Source organism: Diplotaxodon limnothrissa, linkage group LG22 (genome assembly GCF_057381915.1).
Source record: "Diplotaxodon limnothrissa isolate DT_005_m linkage group LG22, D_limnothrissa_male_GT1.1, whole genome shotgun sequence".
NCBI lineage: Eukaryota > Metazoa > Chordata > Actinopteri > Cichliformes > Cichlidae > Diplotaxodon > Diplotaxodon limnothrissa.
In genome coordinates, this window is record NC_140616.1 from 27,025,214 (window position 1) to 27,047,166 (window position 21,953).

The window sequence follows — 21,953 nt, forward strand, 5'->3', positions numbered from 1 at the left end:
TAGACAGTTTTTAATTCTAAGTGATGCTGCAGTGTTGTTTGACCTGAAACATACGGAGTTTAGGACCCAGATTACTCCCAGATTTAAGAGCATCTTAGTCCGACAAATACGACAATAACAACGGCCGCTTGCATGTTCTGCAAAAAAATGTGCTTTGTTGTGTATCTGACGGACAAACACCAAACCAGTTCCACATCACTGAAGTTGCACCATTTTTACAAACCAATTCTGGTTCATCTGTTTCACTCAACAATCGGCCATGTGCGTATGAAAACAAAGGCACTGCGCATGCGCGTTTTACTCCCATTCTATCGCGATATTTCATTTTCCTATCGTTGCCTAACATTATACCGGTATTACCGTGAACGGTATAATATGGCCCAGCCCTAATTGTGCTATTTATTTAGTGTTTTTTTAAGAAATAAAATCACATTGATGATGTAGAGGGCAACGCCCCCATCGGTCACAGCAGATGGCCGCCCCTGTCTTTCCTGATTCTGCTGGAGGTTTCTTCCTGTAAGAACGGAGGTTTTTCTTCCCACTTTCGCCAAGTGTTCATTCATAGAGGACGTCGTCTGATTATTAAGATTTTCACTGTCACTGTAGCTTCCTTACCTTATGATATAAAGCACTGTGACGTGATTATAACTGAGCTGAGCTGAATTAATACCTGGTTATATTAATTCAGCCATACATTAACTGTATTTAACCTGTAACTGAACTTTCTTTGTTCAGATGAAGTGCTGTAAGTATTGGCCCGATGACACAGAGCTCTACGGTGACATCAAGATAACACTGCTGAAGACTGAAACACTTGCAGAGTACACTGTGCGCACCTTTGCCATGGAGAGGGTGAGTCATACTCTTGCATTATTTTTATATCAAACCTGTGAGCGTGGCCGGTGTGCGTCATTTGTACCCAGCAGCTCAGCTCTCATGTCTTTTTTATTTCAGCTATTTCACTTCTTATAATCATCACTTCACATTACACCTGACTCATTGTTTGTTTTAGAGAGGTTACCCTGCCAAACACGAAGTGTGCCAGTTCCACTTCACCTCTTGGCCTGAGCACGGCGTGCCGTACCACGCTACGGGCCTGTTGGCTTTCCTGCGCCGGGTCAAGGCCTCGACTCCTCCTGATGCTGGACCTGTGGTGGTCCACTGCAGGTAACATCCCTTCTGTCCTGATAATAAGCAAATTGCCTAACAGATATGGTGGCTGTAAATACTCCCTCCTATAAATACGCCATGTTCAACATGTTCCAGTGCGCTTAGATAGCACTTAGCACTGCGTTTTTTTAGCTTCAGTTTGTGTTTTTCTGCATTTCTCAAAATAACTGTCAGCTTCTCTGTTCTGTGTTTGTGTTGTGGAGAGCACAAAAGTGTTGATAAAATAAAATGCTTCACACATACCCAGAAAACATTCACAAAGACGCAGGTGGTAGGATTTTTCACAACGGGCAAGGACAGCCTCTGGCTTTTCAGGGAAGAATTTTTTTAAGCTGTCTGTTGACTAATAATTGTTATTAGACCTGCAGCAGAAGCTTTTGCTCACAGATTTCTTTTTGATCCATTTGGGCATTTTTTTCAACATAGAAAATATAGAAAGAAATATAGAACAAGTTTTCATGCTACAATCACGATTAACTTACTTCTACTGTAGAGAAATTGCTAATATAACACTGCCAACAGTTTGTTAGGGCTGCTGTGAAAGCTGTGAATTGAACTCTGGTGCATTCTAAGGAGCTTGGAAAGAAAAGCGTCTGGATTTCCAGACGCTTTTCTTTCCAAGCTCCTTAGACTACGATGACCTGGATGACTGAGAACCTTCACAGACAACTCTGGTGCATCTTATAATAAGCCATCTGTATAAGTGACATAGCTTCTGTTCGTGCAAATCATTTGGTAACTATGGTAACACCCTGTCAGCTTATTAAGTCCATTAGAGAACTTGACAACAGCAAACCTGTGCCAACACTTCACAGCGAAACCAAGTTTGAAAATGCATTTATTTCATTCTGTCTCTACCTCTTTGTCATAACATACAATGATGTGCAGGATAACTGTTCCTACAGCCTTCACTTTAAAGTGGAGCATGACTTGCTGTGCTCCAGTGAAATTTATTTTATTTCAACACCTGGGATCCCTAAAGTGCTTAAGATGCTGGATGAAAGTCAAAAAAATGTCATATGAATCAATTAAATGCCAGTTTGAGTAACAAACAGCTTTACAACAAACAAGTCTGAATGCAAAAATCCAGTGTGTGTACACAAGTAGCTGCCGTATGTAATCACTCACAACAGAAAAACTAATGAGAAACACAAATGAAATGAATGAATGTTTTAAAGCCTAATGTTAGTGTTTTGACCATCACATCTTAGTTCTTCTTTAACCTCAAGTGATCATATTTGGGTGATAAGGTGGTTTTAAATATTATTTATACAATAAAAATTCACACTATATTTTGCACCTTCAGGAACTGAGAGAAATGTCGATGCAACAGGGTCAGTCACAAAAATCTCTGAGTTTCCACTGCACACAAACTTTTCATTGCACTCTTTTTGTAAATACAGGGTGGGCCATTTATATGGATACACCGTAATAAAATGGGAATGGTTGGTGATATTAAAGTCCTGTTTGTGGCACATTAGTATATGTGAGGGGACAAACTCCTCAAGATGGGTGTGACCATGGCGGGCATTTAGAAGTCGGCCATCTTGGATACAACTTTTGTTTTTTCAATAGAAAGAGGGCCATGTGACACATCAAACTTATTGGTAATGTCACAAGAAAAACAATGGTGTGCTTGGTTTCAACCTAACTTTATTCTTTCATGACTTATTTACAAGTTTCTCTTTGTTCACAGCCATTGGCATGTTGAAGAGGTTAACACGTGAGGAGCAGATCGAAATTGTGTTGATATCTGGTGAACGCAGTAACCGGGTCATTGCAGCAGATTTAAATGCAAGAGTTTGTGATTAGTTCAATAATATGGAAAAACAGCTACTTTTATTTTTGTGCTGTCTGCCTTTTATAACCTGATCGTACTGTGTATTATATGGCACCAAGTCAGTCCAAAAAACTCAACTGTCAAAATAGCAGCACCGTATAGTAGGTCAACTGTGAGAAATATAAGCAGGGGTAAATATCACTGAGTCACTTTGGATTTGTAATAATCACCAACATGCTGAGATCTGTTCTTGGTGTTTGTTTTTATTTCAGCCCAGTCTGCCAGTGTACACCCTCTCTTGGATTTCAGATTCTGATCAAGCTGTGATGCTTTTCCGTTTTATCATAAGTGATACTTTTTTAACAACACTGGCGCACCGCTGAGAGTGTTTTTTCCTTTCAGTGGAAGAGCAATGGCTATATGAAGACAAATATTTCTTTGGGTATAAGATATCCCAGCGTTATAGGATATCCCAGTGCAGGCACAGTTTTAAAGTAACTAAGCCTTACCTAGAAAGAGCTGAAGCATTCACAGACATCTGAACATCTTTACAGCAGTGTTAAAGCAAAGCATAGGACAGAGCAGAGAAACTTCAAGCTATGATAGAAGATAGAAGGTTCGTGTATCTACTGTCTTTATTTGCAGGACAAAAGCTCCATTTGTACACGAGTTAAAGAATCTCATTTATTAATGAAAGGATCCCCATTGAGTTTTTTTTCTTTTCAGTGGTATATTCAGGCCTTCTAATCCATCTCCCCTCTCCTCTGTGACAGCATGGGGGCAGGCAGGACCGGCTGCTACATCGTTCTAGATGTCATGTTGGATATGGCTGAGTGTGAAGGAGTGGTGGACATCTACAACTGTGTTAAGACCCTCTGCTCACGTCGCATCAACATGATCCAGACTGAGGTGAGTGGGAGAGTGGAAATGTGGTTAGAGATGCCATGCTGATGGCTTTAACAGAAGCTCACAGGTTTAGCCTTAACAGCAGGTATTAGTTCATAAACATAAATCATTTTTGTTTCAACTGTAATATTAGTTATTGATAGAACATTGTAAAGCTGCCTAACTTTACAATTTACAAATAGTTTTTTCATTTCATTTCCTTTTTTTTTTTTCTACAATAGTGCTGATTGAGGCCAAACTGACAAAAAAAGTAGCATGGATAAAGGCGATGGGTCATGGGTTTTAATCTTTGAATTCAGGTGTTTTCAGTCATTGAAACACCTCAAATTAAGTGATTAATCGTGCTGTCTGACTTTTATAAAAATATGGGGAAGAATTAGTTTTTAAAGAAGAAAGAAAAAATGTAAATGATTGTTAATATGAAGAAGTAAAGTAAGTAAAAAGCCACCTTCAAGGCATTGCTGTATATATATTATAGCTCTGATTTATTTCTATAAAATACTGTCTATCCAACTTTTGACGGAGCCAAATGTAGGGAAATGATGTATACACATATACACCCATCTGTTTATACATGTATTTAATTATGTAAATGTACAATATTGTCTTTAACTAATTATATTATCTGTAACTGTTTCATGCAAAAACGATTCTACACTGAATATATATTTAAAAATGTAATTATGTTGAATTAGCAAAGAAGCAGCTACATTAGTGTAGAAGACCAGTGTCAGACTTCTTTTATTAAAGACAAATATCATTCATTCATTTGATAAAATCCTTGCTTTAATTGTATAAATAAACTCACAACTCACAGTTTTTTTATTCAAAGTGTGCTTAGAGTGAACTCACAATCTTCAAATAAATAAGCGGGAGAAAGACATTAATTACCGCAATAAATAAAACTATTAAAAGTTGGAATGTCATTCTTTTCTTAATAAGTCGGGAATAGGAGACGGCACAGTAAATACACAAACAATAGTATTTATTTCCCTTTAATTTCATCTCTTCTCTTAGCTGCAGCTTGTCTACCAGTTAAATATGAGTACAATTATAGAGCATATTAAAAATGATAAATAAGTTGGAAGAGGGACAGTTTTATGTCTGTAATTATGAATGTATCCTCAGCTCTTTGATCTGTTGTTTTGTTGAACATCAAAACAGATTTCCTAGTTTCCTCGTTAATTGCACAGCTCGTGACTTTTTTAAATGGTGCGTGTGGGCAGTGTTTAGCTCCTCTGATGTGTGTTTGCTGGACTTTTTTACCCCATTTTATGGACACTTTTTTCTGCTTGGAAACAATACCCGAGTGTCGGCATGGTAATGTGAAGAGTATTGAACAGCTCTGACTGTTAGTCAACAGCATTAATTAAATTCAGCATTGTTTTTGACGAGTGGGCAATTAACAGTGAGGCCGCTCTTTGGTGAGACGGAGGGGTTTTATGTGACTTGGGAAAAGTGGGAATGCGTTACCCTCTGTGTGTGTTTCAGGAACAGTATGTTTTCATCCACGATGCCATTCTGGAGGCTTGTCTGTGTGGAGAGACTGCCATCCCTGTGACTGAGTTTGCTCTCACTTACAAAGAAATGCTAAAGGTCGACTCACAGAGCAACAGTTCGCAGCTGAAGGAGGAGTTTCAGGTAATACTGAGAGACGATGACGTCATTTTTCATTTCAAACTGGGGTAGAGTTAAAAATTCACATGTTATGCATGTTGTGAAATCAGCTGAATCACAGCAAATCAGCACTTTTTACTTTTTTGTTGTCTACAGAGGCACATATTTGTTGAATCTGTGTTCTGGATCCTTTTCTCACCTAAATCGGTTCAGCAAATGAATATTCAAAAGGAAAAAAAAAACACCCATAAAGATTTAAACCCACTTAGAAGTTGGAAAAAAAGACACTTCTGAACTTGCCTGAGGATCTTCGCACTTTAAATTACTTATTAAAAGTTAAAAGTATCACAATCTCCAACGGAGGTGTCTGAACACTCACTACCACATTCCCAAACAGAAAACACTTGATTTTTGTATCAGTCGAACAAACAGCTCGTATGCATCCTCGATCGTCCAGGTGAGGGAATCCCAGAAAGTCAGTTCTGTTCATCTGGACGTCATGTTGATGCGCGAAATCACTCAGTCATCACTAGAAGCTTTACGTTAGAGATTGAAATCCACATTGTGTATTTGTTCTTTATGTAGTATTGTTGCTTTTCTTTATACATGTGTTATTGATTGGTGACCTTTGTGTAGCGGCTCCCCGCTCATAACGGCAACTTGTTCCCCAAATGCAATATTATGGTTACAAGTTCTGTTCATTTTATCTAAACCAATGGGGCATCATTCACAATGCTATCTGGCAGCTTAGATAATCGTTCCCTTTCAATTTCCAATTCCTTGATAATATGCTTTTTGTAGTGTATTAGATTGCAATAAATGTGTTTTTATCTATTAAACCCTGTGGGGGTTTAAACTGATAATGAATGTGTTTTAAAGTTTTCTAAGATAGGTATGCTTGTCAGGTATTGACAGTGAAGCTGCTTGAGCAGAGAACATTTTCATTGCCTCTGTCAATCCCTCTTTGATCCCATTTCTGTTTTGCTGCGTCTGTCTCCTCTTATCACAATCTTTATTCTTAGTGTTTCATTTTATCTCCCAATCTAGAATGTGGAAACATTCTCAAACACACGCCCGTCTTTCTAATTATCTTCTCTGCACACTCCTTTCTCCTTTACCTTCCCCGGTCCTCCTCCTCCTCCTCCCCAGACTCTGAACTCTGTGACTCCTCACCTGGATGTGGAGGAGTGCAGCATCTCCCTGATGCCCCGAAACCGTGAGAAGAACCGCAGCATGGATGTGCTGCCCCCGGACCGCTCGCTGGCCTTTCTCGTCACCACAGAAGGAGAGAGCAGCAACTACATCAATGCAGCGCTCGCAGACAGCTTCCTCCGGCCTGCTGCCTTTGTGGTGACGCCACACCCACTGCCCGGCACAACCACCGACTTCTGGAGGCTCGTGTATGACTACGGCTGCACCTCTGTGGTGATGCTCAATCAGCTCAACCAGTCCAACTCAGCCTGGGTAAGAGAAAAGGGACTGAGACTGAATTTTATTATTAACTTAAGTTCTAATATCTAACTCATCAGCTTACAACTTATAATTCAGCCATGGGCGATTAAGTCTCACTATCTGAGAACATCTGCAATACAGCAGGATTTTGATTAATCCATACAGTTGCATACTCTCAAATATACATATTACTCCAATACTGAATTTTCTTTTTACCTGAATACAAAAAAACCCCTTTATGTCCAAAAACAGAGGCATTTGGCTTTATTTTGTATCTATATAATTTATCTTATGTTTTCTGTTATTCAGCACAGTCAGGTTTAACTGCTGCCACCAGTGCAGCTTTTACCCTGTGAAATGTATTTATTATCTAAAGAAGATGCAGGGTCAGAAGAATGCCAGGACCAATTTTCTACCACTTCCAAGCACTGCAAGGCAAGCACTAAGTTGAAGAGCAGAGAAAAAGAACAGAAAAAAGCAACATAACTAAAGCGCTGTCAAGCTCCCTTTTAAGTCTGCTTGCAAGGAGCATTTCCTCCAACCTCAGAAATCAAGCAGCAGAGATGAGGAGCACTTTTACTGTTATATATAAGAGAGAAACATTTCTATTTCAGATACTGCAATTCAAGGACCTTGGTGACCTTGTTTTCCAAACGAAATGTTTAAAAGATGCATCAAAATTTAAAACATTTACATCATTCAGAAAAATAAAGCAATGGATGAACTTAATTTGGGTTGTGAAAAGCATTTTTGCTTTGATAAATAATTCTAACAGACACTCTTGTCAAAATTCAAGCATATCAGTGTCCAGCAAGTGCATGCAAACTGTCATTCCCAATTTTATTGGATTGGGCTTTTTAGCGAGCCAAGGCTGCCGTAAAAAATTTTTAAACTCTTTCATGTCACTGTAATGTCATCAATTGTATTTAAAGCTGATCACACCATGAATAAAAAGCTACGTGTAGAGCTAAAACAACCTGAGGTATCCTGGAGATTGGAGCAGCACATCCAGTTTCTTTCCGCTGGGAGCTTTTGAAGAGATCATTTTACCCTACAAAGAAATTAGTGCTCGTGGGGTTTAGAAACTTTTAGGGTGGCCTTTGAAGTAGTATGCAAGACGTTTCTGCTCTGTGCTGTGCCTATATTAGGTTCACCATACGACAACAAGGATAGGCTACAGCCCCCTGTGACCCTGAATTAGATAAGAAAGTGGATGAATTGTTTCTCAAAGGGTTTCCAGTCTTAACGTTCTAAGACCCAAACCCTTTCATGGCATGCATTTTTAATTTTTCTTTGCTATTTGGGCTGATTGGGACCTGATGAATGTAAAAACAAAGAATTACCTGATTATTTTCTTTTACCTGATTTTTGTTTCTGAGAAAAATTAGATCCACATATAAGAACATTCATTTTAAATTTTGATAGAACAGTGGCAGAATATTGTCCTTGTAAGTGGATATCAGGCCCTTGTAGAGCAAAATTTAGTATTTTGGTCTAGACAACCCAAAATGTGATGTCCACATATGTGGACGCCAGGTCCTAGGAGGTTAAGAGCAGGTTCCCCCCAATGCAATATAAGACAAGCTGAGGAAAAAACTGTTTGATCAATGGCTCAGTAACACTAGAAAAAAATAGAATGTGCATCTAGAAACAATTGGTTGTTACACTGAATTTCTTTGCTGTCAGAGACCAATTGCAAGTAGTTGCAGTGTCCAGATATGGAGGGTTTTGCCCGCTCAAACTCTGGGCAACCATTTTCGATTGTAAGGTAACTGCACAGTTTACCTGGTGGGAGGCCGTCTGACTCTAAAGAATCCAACTTGACTGACTGAAATTACTTTCAAGCAGGTTTGCAAATAATTATCATCTAGTTTAGAAATGCAGACAGACTGCAGTCATTCTGAGTTCATCTGCACTGATGAGTACAACTCATCTGCAACACGTCTCTTTGCAGCAGCAGACTTGACTCAACTGGTTGCCAGATTTTTGTTTTCCAGTGAAAGCGAGGTTGCCTGCTGCCTGTGTCATTTTGCAGTTAAATCAGTCCCACAGCACTGATATTATGATTTGCGGAGGAAATTCGGAGTGTAGCATCAGGGGAGCATGAATTGCAGGAAGTGCCCCTTTTCAGACCTCTTTCAGGACCTTTTAGTTTTTCCTACTCTTTTGTATTTCCTTCTGAGCGGACCTGAAAAACTGCTGGCCATAGCTCATTCGTTTAATGGTATAATGTGTCACTTTGAAATAAAATGAATAAATAGATAAAAAACAATAAAGTCACCAGTCAAAAGAAAGACGAAATATTCTATCTGAGTAGCATTCAGATAAATACAATAAACAGGAATGCTGCAATCAGCTCTATCAATTCCATTTGGAAATGACATCACAAACTAAAACTCGATGATTGCTTATATCGAATATAATGATTTTTTTTACTGTTTAAAAATGAGCACTGCTAAAACTGAAATCACAGAAATAGAGTGTTTGTCATTTGCCATGCTGACACTCCTTATATTGTCAGCTAATAAATAAAAAGAACATGTATCCATAAAACAGGCTCCAGCACTACTTGTAGTCACAGCTGGGAAGCCTGTATTTAAAAATCTTAGCAAAACAAAGATTACTGCTTACAAGGCTTTCTTTTTAATATAGTGCATGGACACTAACAGCGTCAACATGTCATTCTTATCCTCTTTTCCTTTAAAAGAAGATATGAATGTGAGTCACACACAGTTTGGAGAGGTCATCTGCACAAAGCTTCAATCCTCTGTTCATGCCATCCAATTCATTTACACAGCCCGTCACTGCATTAACACGTTCTTATCGTTTGGGCCCATGTTTGCTCATGCGTGGGTTTGTTCTGCTGTCTCGCTATCGCTCCTCTGTCACCGTGTCATGTCTTGTTCCTGCTCACCATTTCCACTATGCCTGTCAGCTGCAACCTGTCCTTTTTTCTCTGTCACTCTCTTCTTCTTCTTCGTCTTCCTCCTTGTCTCACTACCAGTGGATTAACAGTTTGACCCTCCAACACACACTCACTCAATTTGTCCTCTTAACTTGGAGCTGCCTGTCTCCTGCCTGGATGTATAAATATTTATCGCCCCTCCTGCCCAATGTCACCGGTTAATACCCTTCTGTCAGTGTGAAATGTCGTTATCACTTCCTACTCTAAGGATCTGCTCAACCCCAAAGTCACTGCAGAATACGTCCATATGACAGCGCTTGCTCCCCTGTGTGTGCCCCCCCCCCCTCCACTCCCACTTGGCCAGGGGATGCGCTTTTGAAGTGGCAGTGATAGGAGACCTTGTCTTTTGTGAGCGTCCAACCTCTCAGCTAACTTCCTGTTTATCTCTCCCGAGCACAGCCAAGGTCTCTTACTCCATTAATTTATAATGTACTAATGGTAATGATTGGGACTCATGAATAATTCAAGCTAGGTGACCGCTGCTTATGTGAAGGATTGTTCCCGCTGACGAGTGGTTTGTTTTTTTGCTCATTTAATTCACAGTTGCCATTTGTAGATAATCATTGTCATTTAGGCTAATTGTCTCTCCTGTCAATACTCAGGTGTCTTGTTACTGGCTTCACCATCACTGGGTGCTGACATAATTATTTGCACTGCCTCAAGCAAGTGTGGGCTAATGACCTGCTCCCTTCTCTTCTTGCCTCCTTTCTCGTCTCAGCCTTGTCTGCAGTACTGGCCTGAACCTGGGCTGCAGCAGTTTGGACCCATGACCGTGGAGCTTCTGTCCAGGACAGCTGACGATGATGTTATAATCCGTCTCTTCCGGGTTCAGAATATAACTCGGGTAGGTGGAACCACCATAACAAAAAACATCATAGTGATGCCCAGGCCTACTCGGTGATATTTGAATGAGTATGGTGAATCAGGAGACAGATTATACTAAGAAAACTAAGTCTAGCTATGAAAAATCAATAACGTGGAAACAGCAAACTGTGTTTGCAACAGTTTTGCAAATCAGCTTAGGAAAAAAAGAATCTTAACATTTTAGACCAATTTCAGCTTCTTACCTGGGAAACTGCTATAAAGTCAGTATATTAATATTTAGTTTGAGGAGCACATTTCTGCTCTTCTACAATTATAGGAGTTCTGATATTGTTCCTGCTTTACATGAGCAAACATGACACAGTAATGCACAACAATGGGAGCCACATTCCATAAGTTGATGTTAGGACTTGCATTACATGCACTATTCCCACATAGCAGTAAGGTCTGGCCCGGATCTGGTGTCAAGCCGGCACTGCTGGCTGACTTCTGGCATGGTAAGTGGTATGTCATCCAGATATGGGCCAGGCCTGGCATAAATGGCACTGTCTATGTGATGGCATGCCACATCTGGCCCAATTATGCTTTGGTTTATGTGGCCCAGGCTCATAGAAAACAGGCCTGCCCAAGCTGGCACTTCTGACTGACTGGTGTCATGGCAGGGTGTGTGTCAACCAGATGTGGGCCAGGTCTGGCAATGATGGCACTATTTATGTTCCTATTTTCCTGTTTTAGTTAGAAGATCCAAATGCCATGTTGCAATACTATACTGCTATAGTAGCCAACGTTTCAAATGCAGGTTTGACAGGTTTGTGAGTGTACACTTTATCCAAAACCTCGTGAAGGTTTAGTCATGTTTACCACTGGGTGGCTGTAGCTCAGGAAGTAGAGCAGGTCACCTACTGATTGGAAGGTTAGCTAGTTCGATCCCTGGCTCCTCCAATCTGCATGTCAAGAGTGTGACTGAATGTGAATGTAGTTAGGAAGCGCTCAGTTTAGAGAAAGTGTGAGATTGGGTGAATGTGGCATGTTGTATAGAGCACTGTGAGTAATCCAGGAGAGTAGAAAAGCACTACATTAGAATCAGTCCATTCACTGTCTCAAGGGAGATTTGTCATGTTACTTTTGCACTATTTTGTTCCAGCACATGTTGTTATTATATGTGTGGTACACATTAGGCTGACATTTGGGGCCAGAGCTGAAACTGTTCTGGGCCAGCACAGGGCCGTCAGTGTGTCTGCAACTGGCCTTGTGCTGGCCCATGTGTGGGCCAACCCTGGCAAACCAGATCTGGACCACCAAAGGGCCGTCATTCTTTGCGGTATGTGGGCCATGTGTAAACACATTGTGTTGGCCAGATCCGAGCCATAACAATTTTGCTATGTGGGTTGGAGGGACCATGTTGAAGTTTTCAAGAATCTCTAACAACCACCTTTGTGTCGAGAGCCATTTACTGATGACAAGAATCCAGTATACCAGTACAGTTTGTTTTGTTCAACTTCCAAAGGCCTATATCTGATAGTCAGTGCAAAGCTGTTCTGTAACATCCTGTTCCATCATGACAAAAATCCCACACACAGGGATGCATATACTCACTTTTCAAGTTCAGGTTTATTTCTGGGTCAGTATCAGGGTGGCTCACTTCTTACCAGGTTGCATTACCATGGTAACTTACACTCCACACCAAACCTGCTTTGGAGCAGGTTAATTTTGAGGTAAGAGATCAGTGGGTATGAAATCACCGCCTACTGATTTTTTTTTTTTTTATGTTTTTAAAAAGCAGCTGCAGCAACCTTTGAAGCAATTTTTATATTCTTTAGTATGTGATCTTAAAAGTGGTCGCGTACATTGTAATTGTGGATGCTATATATTCAATTTGTGCATAAGCTAATTCTACGCTAATTGTGCTATCAATGAAATGAATGTTGTTTCCCTGAACCAGCTGAAGAAGCTGATGAGCCTCAACTTTCACAAACATTTCTGAAAAACATGGCAGTTTGGAAATGGGCCTGTAAATCTGTAAATTAGTGGCGTCTATGAAGGGTTTTTTAAGCAGAGGGAAGACACTGGCAGGGTTAAAGTAGTCTGGATTGCAGCCAGATAAAAGGGAATTGTTTATAATAGAGAGAAGTCAAGCGGAGATGACAGGTAAAACCTCTTTAATCAATTTAGGAGGGATAATGTCAGCTGGGCCGGAAGAAGTGTGCATGTGTGTGACTATATCAATGAGATCTGTTGTGAAAATCAGATAAAACCTGAAAAACAGAAGTGGGTAGTGGGTAACTGTTGGGCAGGTTGCACAAAAACAGAACTAAACTGTGACTTGCTACAGTTAATCTTGGTAACAAAAACGTTCAGAATTTTTTTTCATAGATAGAAAATATAAAAATGTGTCATTGTGTTGAACAAGAACCTTGGATTGTGCATATTATTGTTAATCAAACTACAGGGAGTGCAGAATTATTAGGCAAGTTGTATTTTTGAGGAATAATTTTATTATTGAACAACAACCATGTTCTCAATGAACCCAAAAAACTCATTAATATCAAAGCTGAATGTTTTTGGAAGTAGTTTTTAGTTTGTTTTTAGTTTTAGCTATTTTAGGGGGATATCTGTGTGTGCAGGTGGCTATTACTGTGCATAATTATTAGGCAACTTAACAAAAAACAAATATATACCCATTTCAATTATTTATTTTTACCAGTGAAACCAATATAACTCCACATTATCTCCACATTCACAAATATACATTTCTGACATTCAAAAACAAAACAAAAACAAATCAGCGACCAATATAGCCACCTTTCTTTGCAAGGACACTCAAAAGCCTGCCATCCATGGATTCTGTCAGTGTTTTGATCTGTTCACCATCAACATTGCGTGCAGCAGCAACCACAGCCTCCCAGACACTGTTCAGAGAGGTGTACTGTTTTCCCTCCTTGTAAATCTCACATTTGATGATGGACCACAGGTTCTCAATGGGGTTCAGATCAGGTGAACAAGGTGGCCATGTCATTAGTTTTTCTTCTTTTATACCCTTTCTTGCCAGCCACGCTGTGGAGTACTTGGACGCATGTGATGGAGCATTGTCCTGCATGAAAATCATGTTTTTCTTGAAGGATGCAGACTTCTTCCTGTACCACTGCTTGAAGAAGGTGTCTTCCAGAAACTGGCAGTAGGACTGGGAGTTGAGCTTGACTCCATCCTCAACCCGAAAAGGCCCCACAAGCTCATCTTTGATGATACCAGCCCAAACCAGTACTCCACCTCCACCTTGCTGGCGTCTGAGTCGGACTGGAGCTCTCTGCCCTTTACCAATCCAGCCACGGGCCCATCCATCTGGCCCATCAAGACTCACTCTCATTTCATCAGTCCATAAAACCTTAGAAAAACCAGTCTTGAGATATTTCTTGGCCCAGTCTTGACGTTTCAGCTTGTATGTCTTGTTCAGTGGTGGTCGTCTTTCAGCCTTTCTTACCTTGGCCATGTCTCTGAGTATTGCACACCTTGTGCTTTTGGGCACTCCAGTGATGTTGCAGCTCTGAAATATGGCCAAACTGGTGGCAAGTGGCATCTTGGCAGCTGCACGCTTGACTTTTCTCAGTTCATGGGCAGTTATTTGGCGCCTTGGTTTTTCCACACACTTCTTGCGACCCTGTTGACTATTTTGAATGAAACGCTTGATTGTTCGATGATCACGCTTCAGAAGCTTTGCAATTTTGAGACTGCTGCATCCCTCTGCAAGATATCTCACTATTTTTGACTTTTCTGAGCCTGTCAAGTCCTTCTTTTGACCCATTTTGCCAAAGGAAAGGACGTTGCCTAATAATTATGCACACCTGATATAGGGTGTTGATGTCATTAGACCACACCCCTTCTCATTACGGAGATGCACATCACCTAATATGCTTAATTGGTAGTAGGCTTTCGAGCCTATACAGCTTGGAGTAAGACAACATGCATGAAGAGGATGATGTGGACAAAATACTCATTTGCCTAATAATTCTGCACTCCCTGTAGCAAAATGTTCTGGGAAGACAAGACTGACTGTAAAAGTGTCAGAAATTATACATTTGTGATCAGACAATGATTCAGACACTCTCAGGGAGTTTATTGATATAATGAGAGTAAAGACCAGATCCAGTGTATGTCCACCATTATGTCCTTATTAGTCATTTAACTGATGTGCTAAGTTAAATGACTTTGAAATATTGAGAAAATCTCTGGCAGTGCAGTTACAGGGATCATCAATGTGTAAATTAATCACACCTAACAAAATATATTTTTCTTAAATTTAACAGCAACAGATGCAAGCAGATTAGAGAATTAATTCAGAAATATTACCAGATTTAAGAGTTTGGTAGATAACAATAAGGCAAAATGGATATTCACACTGAATTTTGAAAAGCAGTGACTTGGCAAGTGTGAAATGAATCATGAGTAAAATTAAATACAGTTTAAATTATTCTTGTAAACTAATGCTCTTAGTTTACAAGAGCATTAGTTTGCCTGACAGTCTCAGAATCAAGAATTCAAGAATTTGTAGTTGGGTGACTAAAATTCCCTGAAACCAGCAGGGCCCTGGTTTAAACCAACTGAAACAGATACTGCAGGCCACAAACCCATTATAAACAAATGATTTACTAGTTAAGATATCTATTTTTACAAAAACCGATAACTGCAGGAGAGACGAGCTTCAGTGGCTGACACTTACATGGTACAGTAAGATTATTAAACCTGGCTGTAGAAATATGGTCAATGTGGGTTTTTCCATCTGTGCCTTATAATCACAGGCATTGGTGAAGTTGAAGTGGCTGACCTTGAGACCTAAAAACTTGGTGTTGTAGTGGTAGAACAGCAGATGTGCAATTTATCTGGTGAAAATCTATCTAATATTAATGGTAAGAAAATAACTGTACCTGTAATGGAGCAGGGGTTAGCAGGAGTCTTCCACCGTCATGCTGTAGAAGTCACAAGTGAAGGCTTAGATCAATATTTGTGGTCAGAATACTTGAATCCCCGTCATTTGGGTGAAGATCATTTTGCTTTAACCCTTGTGTGGTGTTCGTATTTTTGTTACTCAGCCAGTGTTCATGGGTCTGGTGGACCCGCTAGAGTTTTGGCTTTCCAAATTAACACTATCAAACAATTTTATGTTAAATTACTCAACAGATGTTTACTTCATCCCAATTACAAGACATATGAACAGCAAACATGGTTAATTTTTTCCCTTTACCTTTGTTAGATCACATTTATGAATTAATGTGCTTCTCGTTTTTCTTTTATATAAAATGTTATAAATAAATCAGTTATAATCAAGTGGAGTGAGTGGAAAGACACAACACATTTACACGTGAAAAAATAATTAATTGTTTAATTTTTCTTTTGAAAAAAACTGAACACGGGTCTCACAGACCCGAACACCATACAAGGGTTAAAAGGTTCACGTAGGTTGAGGAATGATGTGAAGTTGTCCACAAAGGGGATGTCATTATTCCTGCAGAAGCCCTTAAGCCAGATGTGAAACTCACACAGACAGCTGAACTTCACAACACTAATAGGGGGGTGTCAGCAAACAGATGATACGCTGCTTTCAAGTGGCCATAGAAGGCCCACAAGTCTTTTTTGAGGGTCTCTGATTAATGATATTTTAAGTCATGAGTTTGGATGTGGACAACTGTTGTAGAGGCTTTGTGGTAGGTTTTCCACAGCTGTAGAGCTTTTAGAGCGATGCCATTCACACAGTCTGGGATAGCTAAGCATAGGGGGAACCCTGGGTTAACATAGTGAGCTGGTCACCAGGTTTGTGTGACCACTTATCCTAATAAACACCAGTGTTATGTTAAGTGAATCCAGATAAAGAAACATACTCTGGGCATGTTGAAATCACTAGTACAGGGTTCACAGCATGTACTCCACTAAGCTTAACTCTCTTTCAGGAACAGAAAATTCAAAGTTCTCCTCATTTGGGGTCACCAAGCTTGGAGCTGTTAGTTAAACCTACTTCTTGGAATAGGGCCCTGAGTAAGGAATATACAACGGATGAGTTTACAAAGTGGAACACAGGACTAGAGTTTACATACACTGGGAGTGACAAACAGAGTGAGAATGAGATGCAGGTGGAGGTAACAGAGAAACACGGGGAAAGCTACAGATATATACCTGATATTGCAAATCAACAACTGTCCTCCTGTTTTGGTTCTTCTAGAAGTCCACAATGAGGCTAAATGCCAGTGGTTTTCTTCAGTCACTACATTATAGAATCAAGACTTATAGATATATTAGGTTAGATTAGGTATATGTGTCGATCATTAGAGTAAAAAACCTGCATTTTATTATCTTGAGAAAGACTTAGAATTTCCACTCAGGCAGCCCACCTTTCCTATAAGCCCTGTATTTCTACATGCACACAACTGAGTGGCATCAGGCAGGCCTTACATAAATCTCTAAAGGTTTTTGGGTTTGAGATTTCAAATATGTTTCTGTTATTTTGTATGTCATGAATTACCATGACAAGGCAGCAACAGAATGGAGAGATACTGCTGGTTCCTACAATTCCAAACTATTTAACTTCTCCCCAGTGTCCAAACTATTTTCTCTGACTTGACTTAATGAATGGGTTTAATTGCTTTCCCTCCGTTTTCTTTCCTGTACAGAATCAGAAACATTAAGATCCAAGTGTAAACCCTGCATGTCTCTCGGTTCCCTTGATATGTCATTTTGACAGACTTAATTTCTAAAATTGCTGTTTAAACATCTAATTTTCTTATCAAATGACATGTTTTTACTTTAACATTGAACATGGACAAAAACACTTGATCCAGCCCTACCTCAGCAGACAACTTTTTTTGCAGCTGTAGTTCCTGGCACCCAATCAATTCATTTATTTTCAAGAGGATAACTGAAGCCTGACACACATATAATAATTCTGAACGGTGACCTAGGTCCCAGCTTGATTTTGTTCTTCTCAGCGGTCGGAGTAATTTGCTGCATGTGGTCCTGAGACCTATTTAATAAGCAGTTTTTGTTTTATTTGAGCAATTATACAATATCAAATATTACTTTAAAAAAGTTTTTTATTTTTATTTTGACCATATCCAACATTTGAGTATGAATGAAATATTTGTGTTACCAGTAGTGAGTCTTTGTGTTTGCTCATGTGCATGAGTGTTGTCTGAGTAGCTTAGCATGACCTGTAGCAGCAGTTGCACCTCCTATCCTTTGACCTCAGTAGATCCTCAACAATCCTCTGTAGGTGCTTTCAGAAGCAGATGTGTCTCTTGTCTTTAGCTCACAGTAGTGTTAACCTCCCCTGTTACTTCAGTATCCCACTCGGCCCCTCAATTATCTTAACATCATGTCAGAAACTGTTCCCACATGCGCTCCACAGGATCCGGAGAAGACAGAAACACCAGAGCAAGACACCATTAAACTCTGTCCTAAGAAGGTATTCTATTGTCCAGTAGATAGCACAGGTCCTACATGTTACCAAACATGATCTTATTTGTGATGCGCTTCTACCTCACAACAGAGGCATCGTTACTTCTTGCATTCCTTAAAATTAAAGGTTCCTTATGGAGTTCTTCTTCACTAAAAACACTATAAAGCAATGTTTTAGTATCCGCTACATTTTCTTTAATTTTTAAAAAAAGGTTGTGTACAATTTCAGTTAAACACACCTTTGACCCTGAAATGTTGAAACTGTATTTTTGGACATAGCCTGGGCTTTGGTGAGGTCAAACATTCAAGTAGCCATCAAATACGCTAATAAAATATGCTTTTAAAGCTGCACCAATCAATATTTTTATATTAATGGATCAAGTGACCGTTTGTGATTTTACTAACAGCCTCAGAGATAATTAAAACCAAAAACGTTTGCATATTTTATTTAGGTGCAAATGTAACTTTAAATTCAAAAGATTTGGTTAGTGCTGCTTGGTAGGAATGTATTGAATATATGAAATCTGATGGCTTCTAAACTATGTTTACATTTTTGTTGATAACTGAGTTTGATGTGTTTTTAACAACCTCCTAATAGAAAAGTACAGAAGCAGAACAGGTCTGAGAGCTGACAGAATTGCCTCTGGCTGATAAGCACATATGTTTCTGAATGGGTTTGTAGTGTGTGAAGCATGCATGATGAAGCTTTTTCCTTTTTCTGCTTCTCTCCTGTGCAGCTTCAGGAGGGCCAGCTTGTTGTGCGTCACTTCCAGTTCCTGCGCTGGTCTCCATACCGTGATGTGCCCGACTCCAAGAAAGCCTTCCTTAGCCTTTTGGCTCAGGTTCACAACTGGCAGAGGGAGTGTGGGGAAGGACGCACCATTGTTCATTGCCTGTGAGTCTGCTTACATACACCTGCACCATCCATTCTGTTTCTTTAATTTAGCTATCATTGCTACAATAAGCACTTGGGGTTGTTTGCTTTGTACCAGCACTGGGTAGAAAGATAGTGAAGGTTGCATCACAGCACCACAGTTCCTGGTTAAAACGCCTGCTGTGTGAAGTTTGTATGTTCACCATGCAGGTGCTTTAGCTTCCTCCCATAGTCCAAAGATACGCATGTTAGGTTAACTAATTTTAAATTGGCCATGGATGTAGAGTACACAGTACGCTCTGAATATATGTACAATGACTAGCAAAGCGCTAAATAAAGGCACCATGTGAGTACCTGCTTTAGGACCTGGATCACTTGCAATGTGAAAGACTCATTGTCACAAACAGGGAGTAATTCTTTTTAATTTAATTTTTTTTAATTTAAATCTAATATTGCATTTGTTTTATTACAAAAAATTTACAAAAATTAAATGAAATAAATTAGGGAGAGGGTGAACACTTTTTCACAGTGCTGTGCATGTAATTTGCATCATGCAAAAGGAAATTTTACTTCATTTATTTGTCTATGCACTTTTAAAGTATTTACTGGATTCAAGCATTCGCATTATGAGTACAGCAGGTCTAAGTTTTCATGTCTAAAAGGCTGAGGTTCTCAGTCTCTTTCAGACTCTGTTGAAGGCTGAATTTCTGAATGTTTGACCTTAAGTAGTCTGTACTGCGAGTAATGACAGCTTACATTCACATTGTTCGCCTTGCTACTTTTTCTTTAAATGGTTACAGAAAGTTCTTTTCTTAACAGTTAAATTTCAGTTTTGCTGAAGAAATATTATCCAATAAATATGGCAGCAGCGCCGCATAATTACTGTCCCCTATCCTCATGTCAGGGCCTTTGTTCTCTGGAGATCAGGCTATGTGTAAGACATTTAATATCTGATTAAATCCCAGCTCCTGTATTTTAATGAGAACTTTACTCAGATATTCATCTTGCATGACTGCCGGCTGGCCTTTTTCTGGCAGCATGCTTGATCTGCGGTCAGTCAAACTGTGACATTTCACTCTGTAGCTCCCCCTCTGAGAGGCTGTGTGAGCTGCTCTACCACATCTTTATTAGGTCACTCATGTCTTTATGCTTCTATTTTCTGTGTGTGTCTTTGTTCATTCCTTCTGGAGTAGGAATGGCGGCGGTCGAAGCGGTACTTTCTGTGCTTGCACCATGATCCTGGAAATGATTCGACACCACAGCATTGTGGATGTGTTCTTTGCTGCCAAAACGCTGCGCAACTCTAAGCCAAACATGGTGGAGACAATGGTAAGCAACAAGGAGGAGACTTTGGGACTATTCTAGGAAGGTTTAGCTAATAGCTCTGATTTTGTTAACCCTGAGATGAGGGGAAACTCCTACTTTTCTGTTCTGGAAAGAGTTCACTTAAACTCTCTCTGTTACCGGGGTAACAGACTCTATAAAGAAAACCTGTTGATGGGCATCGGTGAGGGGTTGGGGCTAAAAGCATTTTTAACCAGTGAGGGAAGAAATAATGACATTTCGTATTGGAAAAGAAAGAAAAACATTAGGTTACTACATTACCATCAGTGCTTTAGATTTCTACTGAAGAATTATAAAGAAAAAACATAAACACGTTTGAATTTAAAAATGTCTTTGTGGCAGGTTCACTCTGGTAACTAAAACCACAGATTTATAAATAAACTTTGTCTGATCTGTTTCTCCTGATTTTTATCTTCTGTTTCCGTCGCCTACATGTTGTTCCTATTGGATCATAGCTTTCAATTCAAAATTCAACCCTAACCCTAAATGATAACTAAAAACAGTATAAAAATATGTATATTTTATATCAAAATTTTATTCTCTCTTTAATGATGACAGAGTGGACCAAACTGATTAAAATCTCTCCTGTTTTTCATGATCACTGGATTATATTGGCCAGTCTGGTTTTTATTTACATGTTACTGTGGTAAATCACAGTGTCATTGATGATGACTTACTTTGTCTACTCATGCACGTGCCTATCTCAAGTTGAACGTAGTCTGAGTTGATTGGAAATGCATACATTCCCAACTTGTTTCAGCTAATTTGTTTGTAAAATAACTTTTCAAACAGTATGTTTACAGAGAAATATGATAAGAATAACACGTTATTGAGTTATCACATTACTGTATGTTTGACATGGCCAAGCACTGTTTATCTCATTCAGTGCAAGAAAATAGTCTAGATGTAACCACTTTAATTGCATAACAATATTTAATAATCATGATATGAAAAAACAAGCCTCTGTTTTGTTTCCAGGAACAGTACCGGTTCTGCTATGACCTGGCCCAGGAGTACCTGGACTGTTTGGAAGTCAGATAGCATCTATCCCTTTCATCTCGTCAATCCTCAAGTAGACGGTCCAGATCCTGGACCCTGCATCTTGGATCTTTGCTCCTGCCTCCTTAGTCCGTGTAAGCAGCTCTGTTTTTCTCGTTCGCAACGCCTGGATGAAACATCGGCCATAAAGGCTGATAGAGAAAGTTCCCGGGAAAATTTGTAATATACTACTGACACCCTTCTTGGCTTTTCCTCTGCGCTCTGATCCAACCCGTACTCTTTTTTTTGCCACTCTACATCTGCCAAAATGTTGAACACTACAGGAGTGGAGTTTACTTTATAAAACCACTGTCAACACAAGCCGGACTACCTGTTGTACAACTCACTGACTGGATACAAAGATCTCTGCTGTATCCTGCCTTACTATGAACGCTGAACACTGATAGGCCAGGCACTAGATGATATTTTGTGTTTGTTTGTAACATTGTAAATGGTGCAATCTGCTGTTGGTGAACATCCCATGTTGTACTATATTATATTTGAATTTATCGTGGGTGGGGCTGATGGTCAAAGGGTTACGTGAG

At 39.6% G+C, this 21,953-nt stretch overlaps 1 protein-coding gene across 1 annotated transcript in view; it reads left to right on the top strand.

The window, feature by feature from the left end:
* LOC146610073 (receptor-type tyrosine-protein phosphatase U-like) overlaps positions 1-21,740 on the top strand; it is a 259,644-nt gene extending 237,904 nt beyond the window's left edge. The window contains exons 22-30 of the mRNA XM_085346904.1: positions 736-852; positions 1,013-1,167; positions 3,724-3,859; positions 5,348-5,497; positions 6,623-6,937; positions 10,609-10,734; positions 18,890-19,047; positions 20,220-20,355; positions 21,349-21,740. Coding sequence (XP_085203030.1) covers positions 736-852; positions 1,013-1,167; positions 3,724-3,859; positions 5,348-5,497; positions 6,623-6,937; positions 10,609-10,734; positions 18,890-19,047; positions 20,220-20,355; positions 21,349-21,411 — 1,356 coding nt within the window. The 3' untranslated portion in view covers positions 21,412-21,740. The remainder of the gene's footprint in view (positions 1-735; positions 853-1,012; positions 1,168-3,723; positions 3,860-5,347; positions 5,498-6,622; positions 6,938-10,608; positions 10,735-18,889; positions 19,048-20,219; positions 20,356-21,348) is intronic.
* The last annotated feature ends 213 nt before the right edge of the window (positions 21,741-21,953 follow it).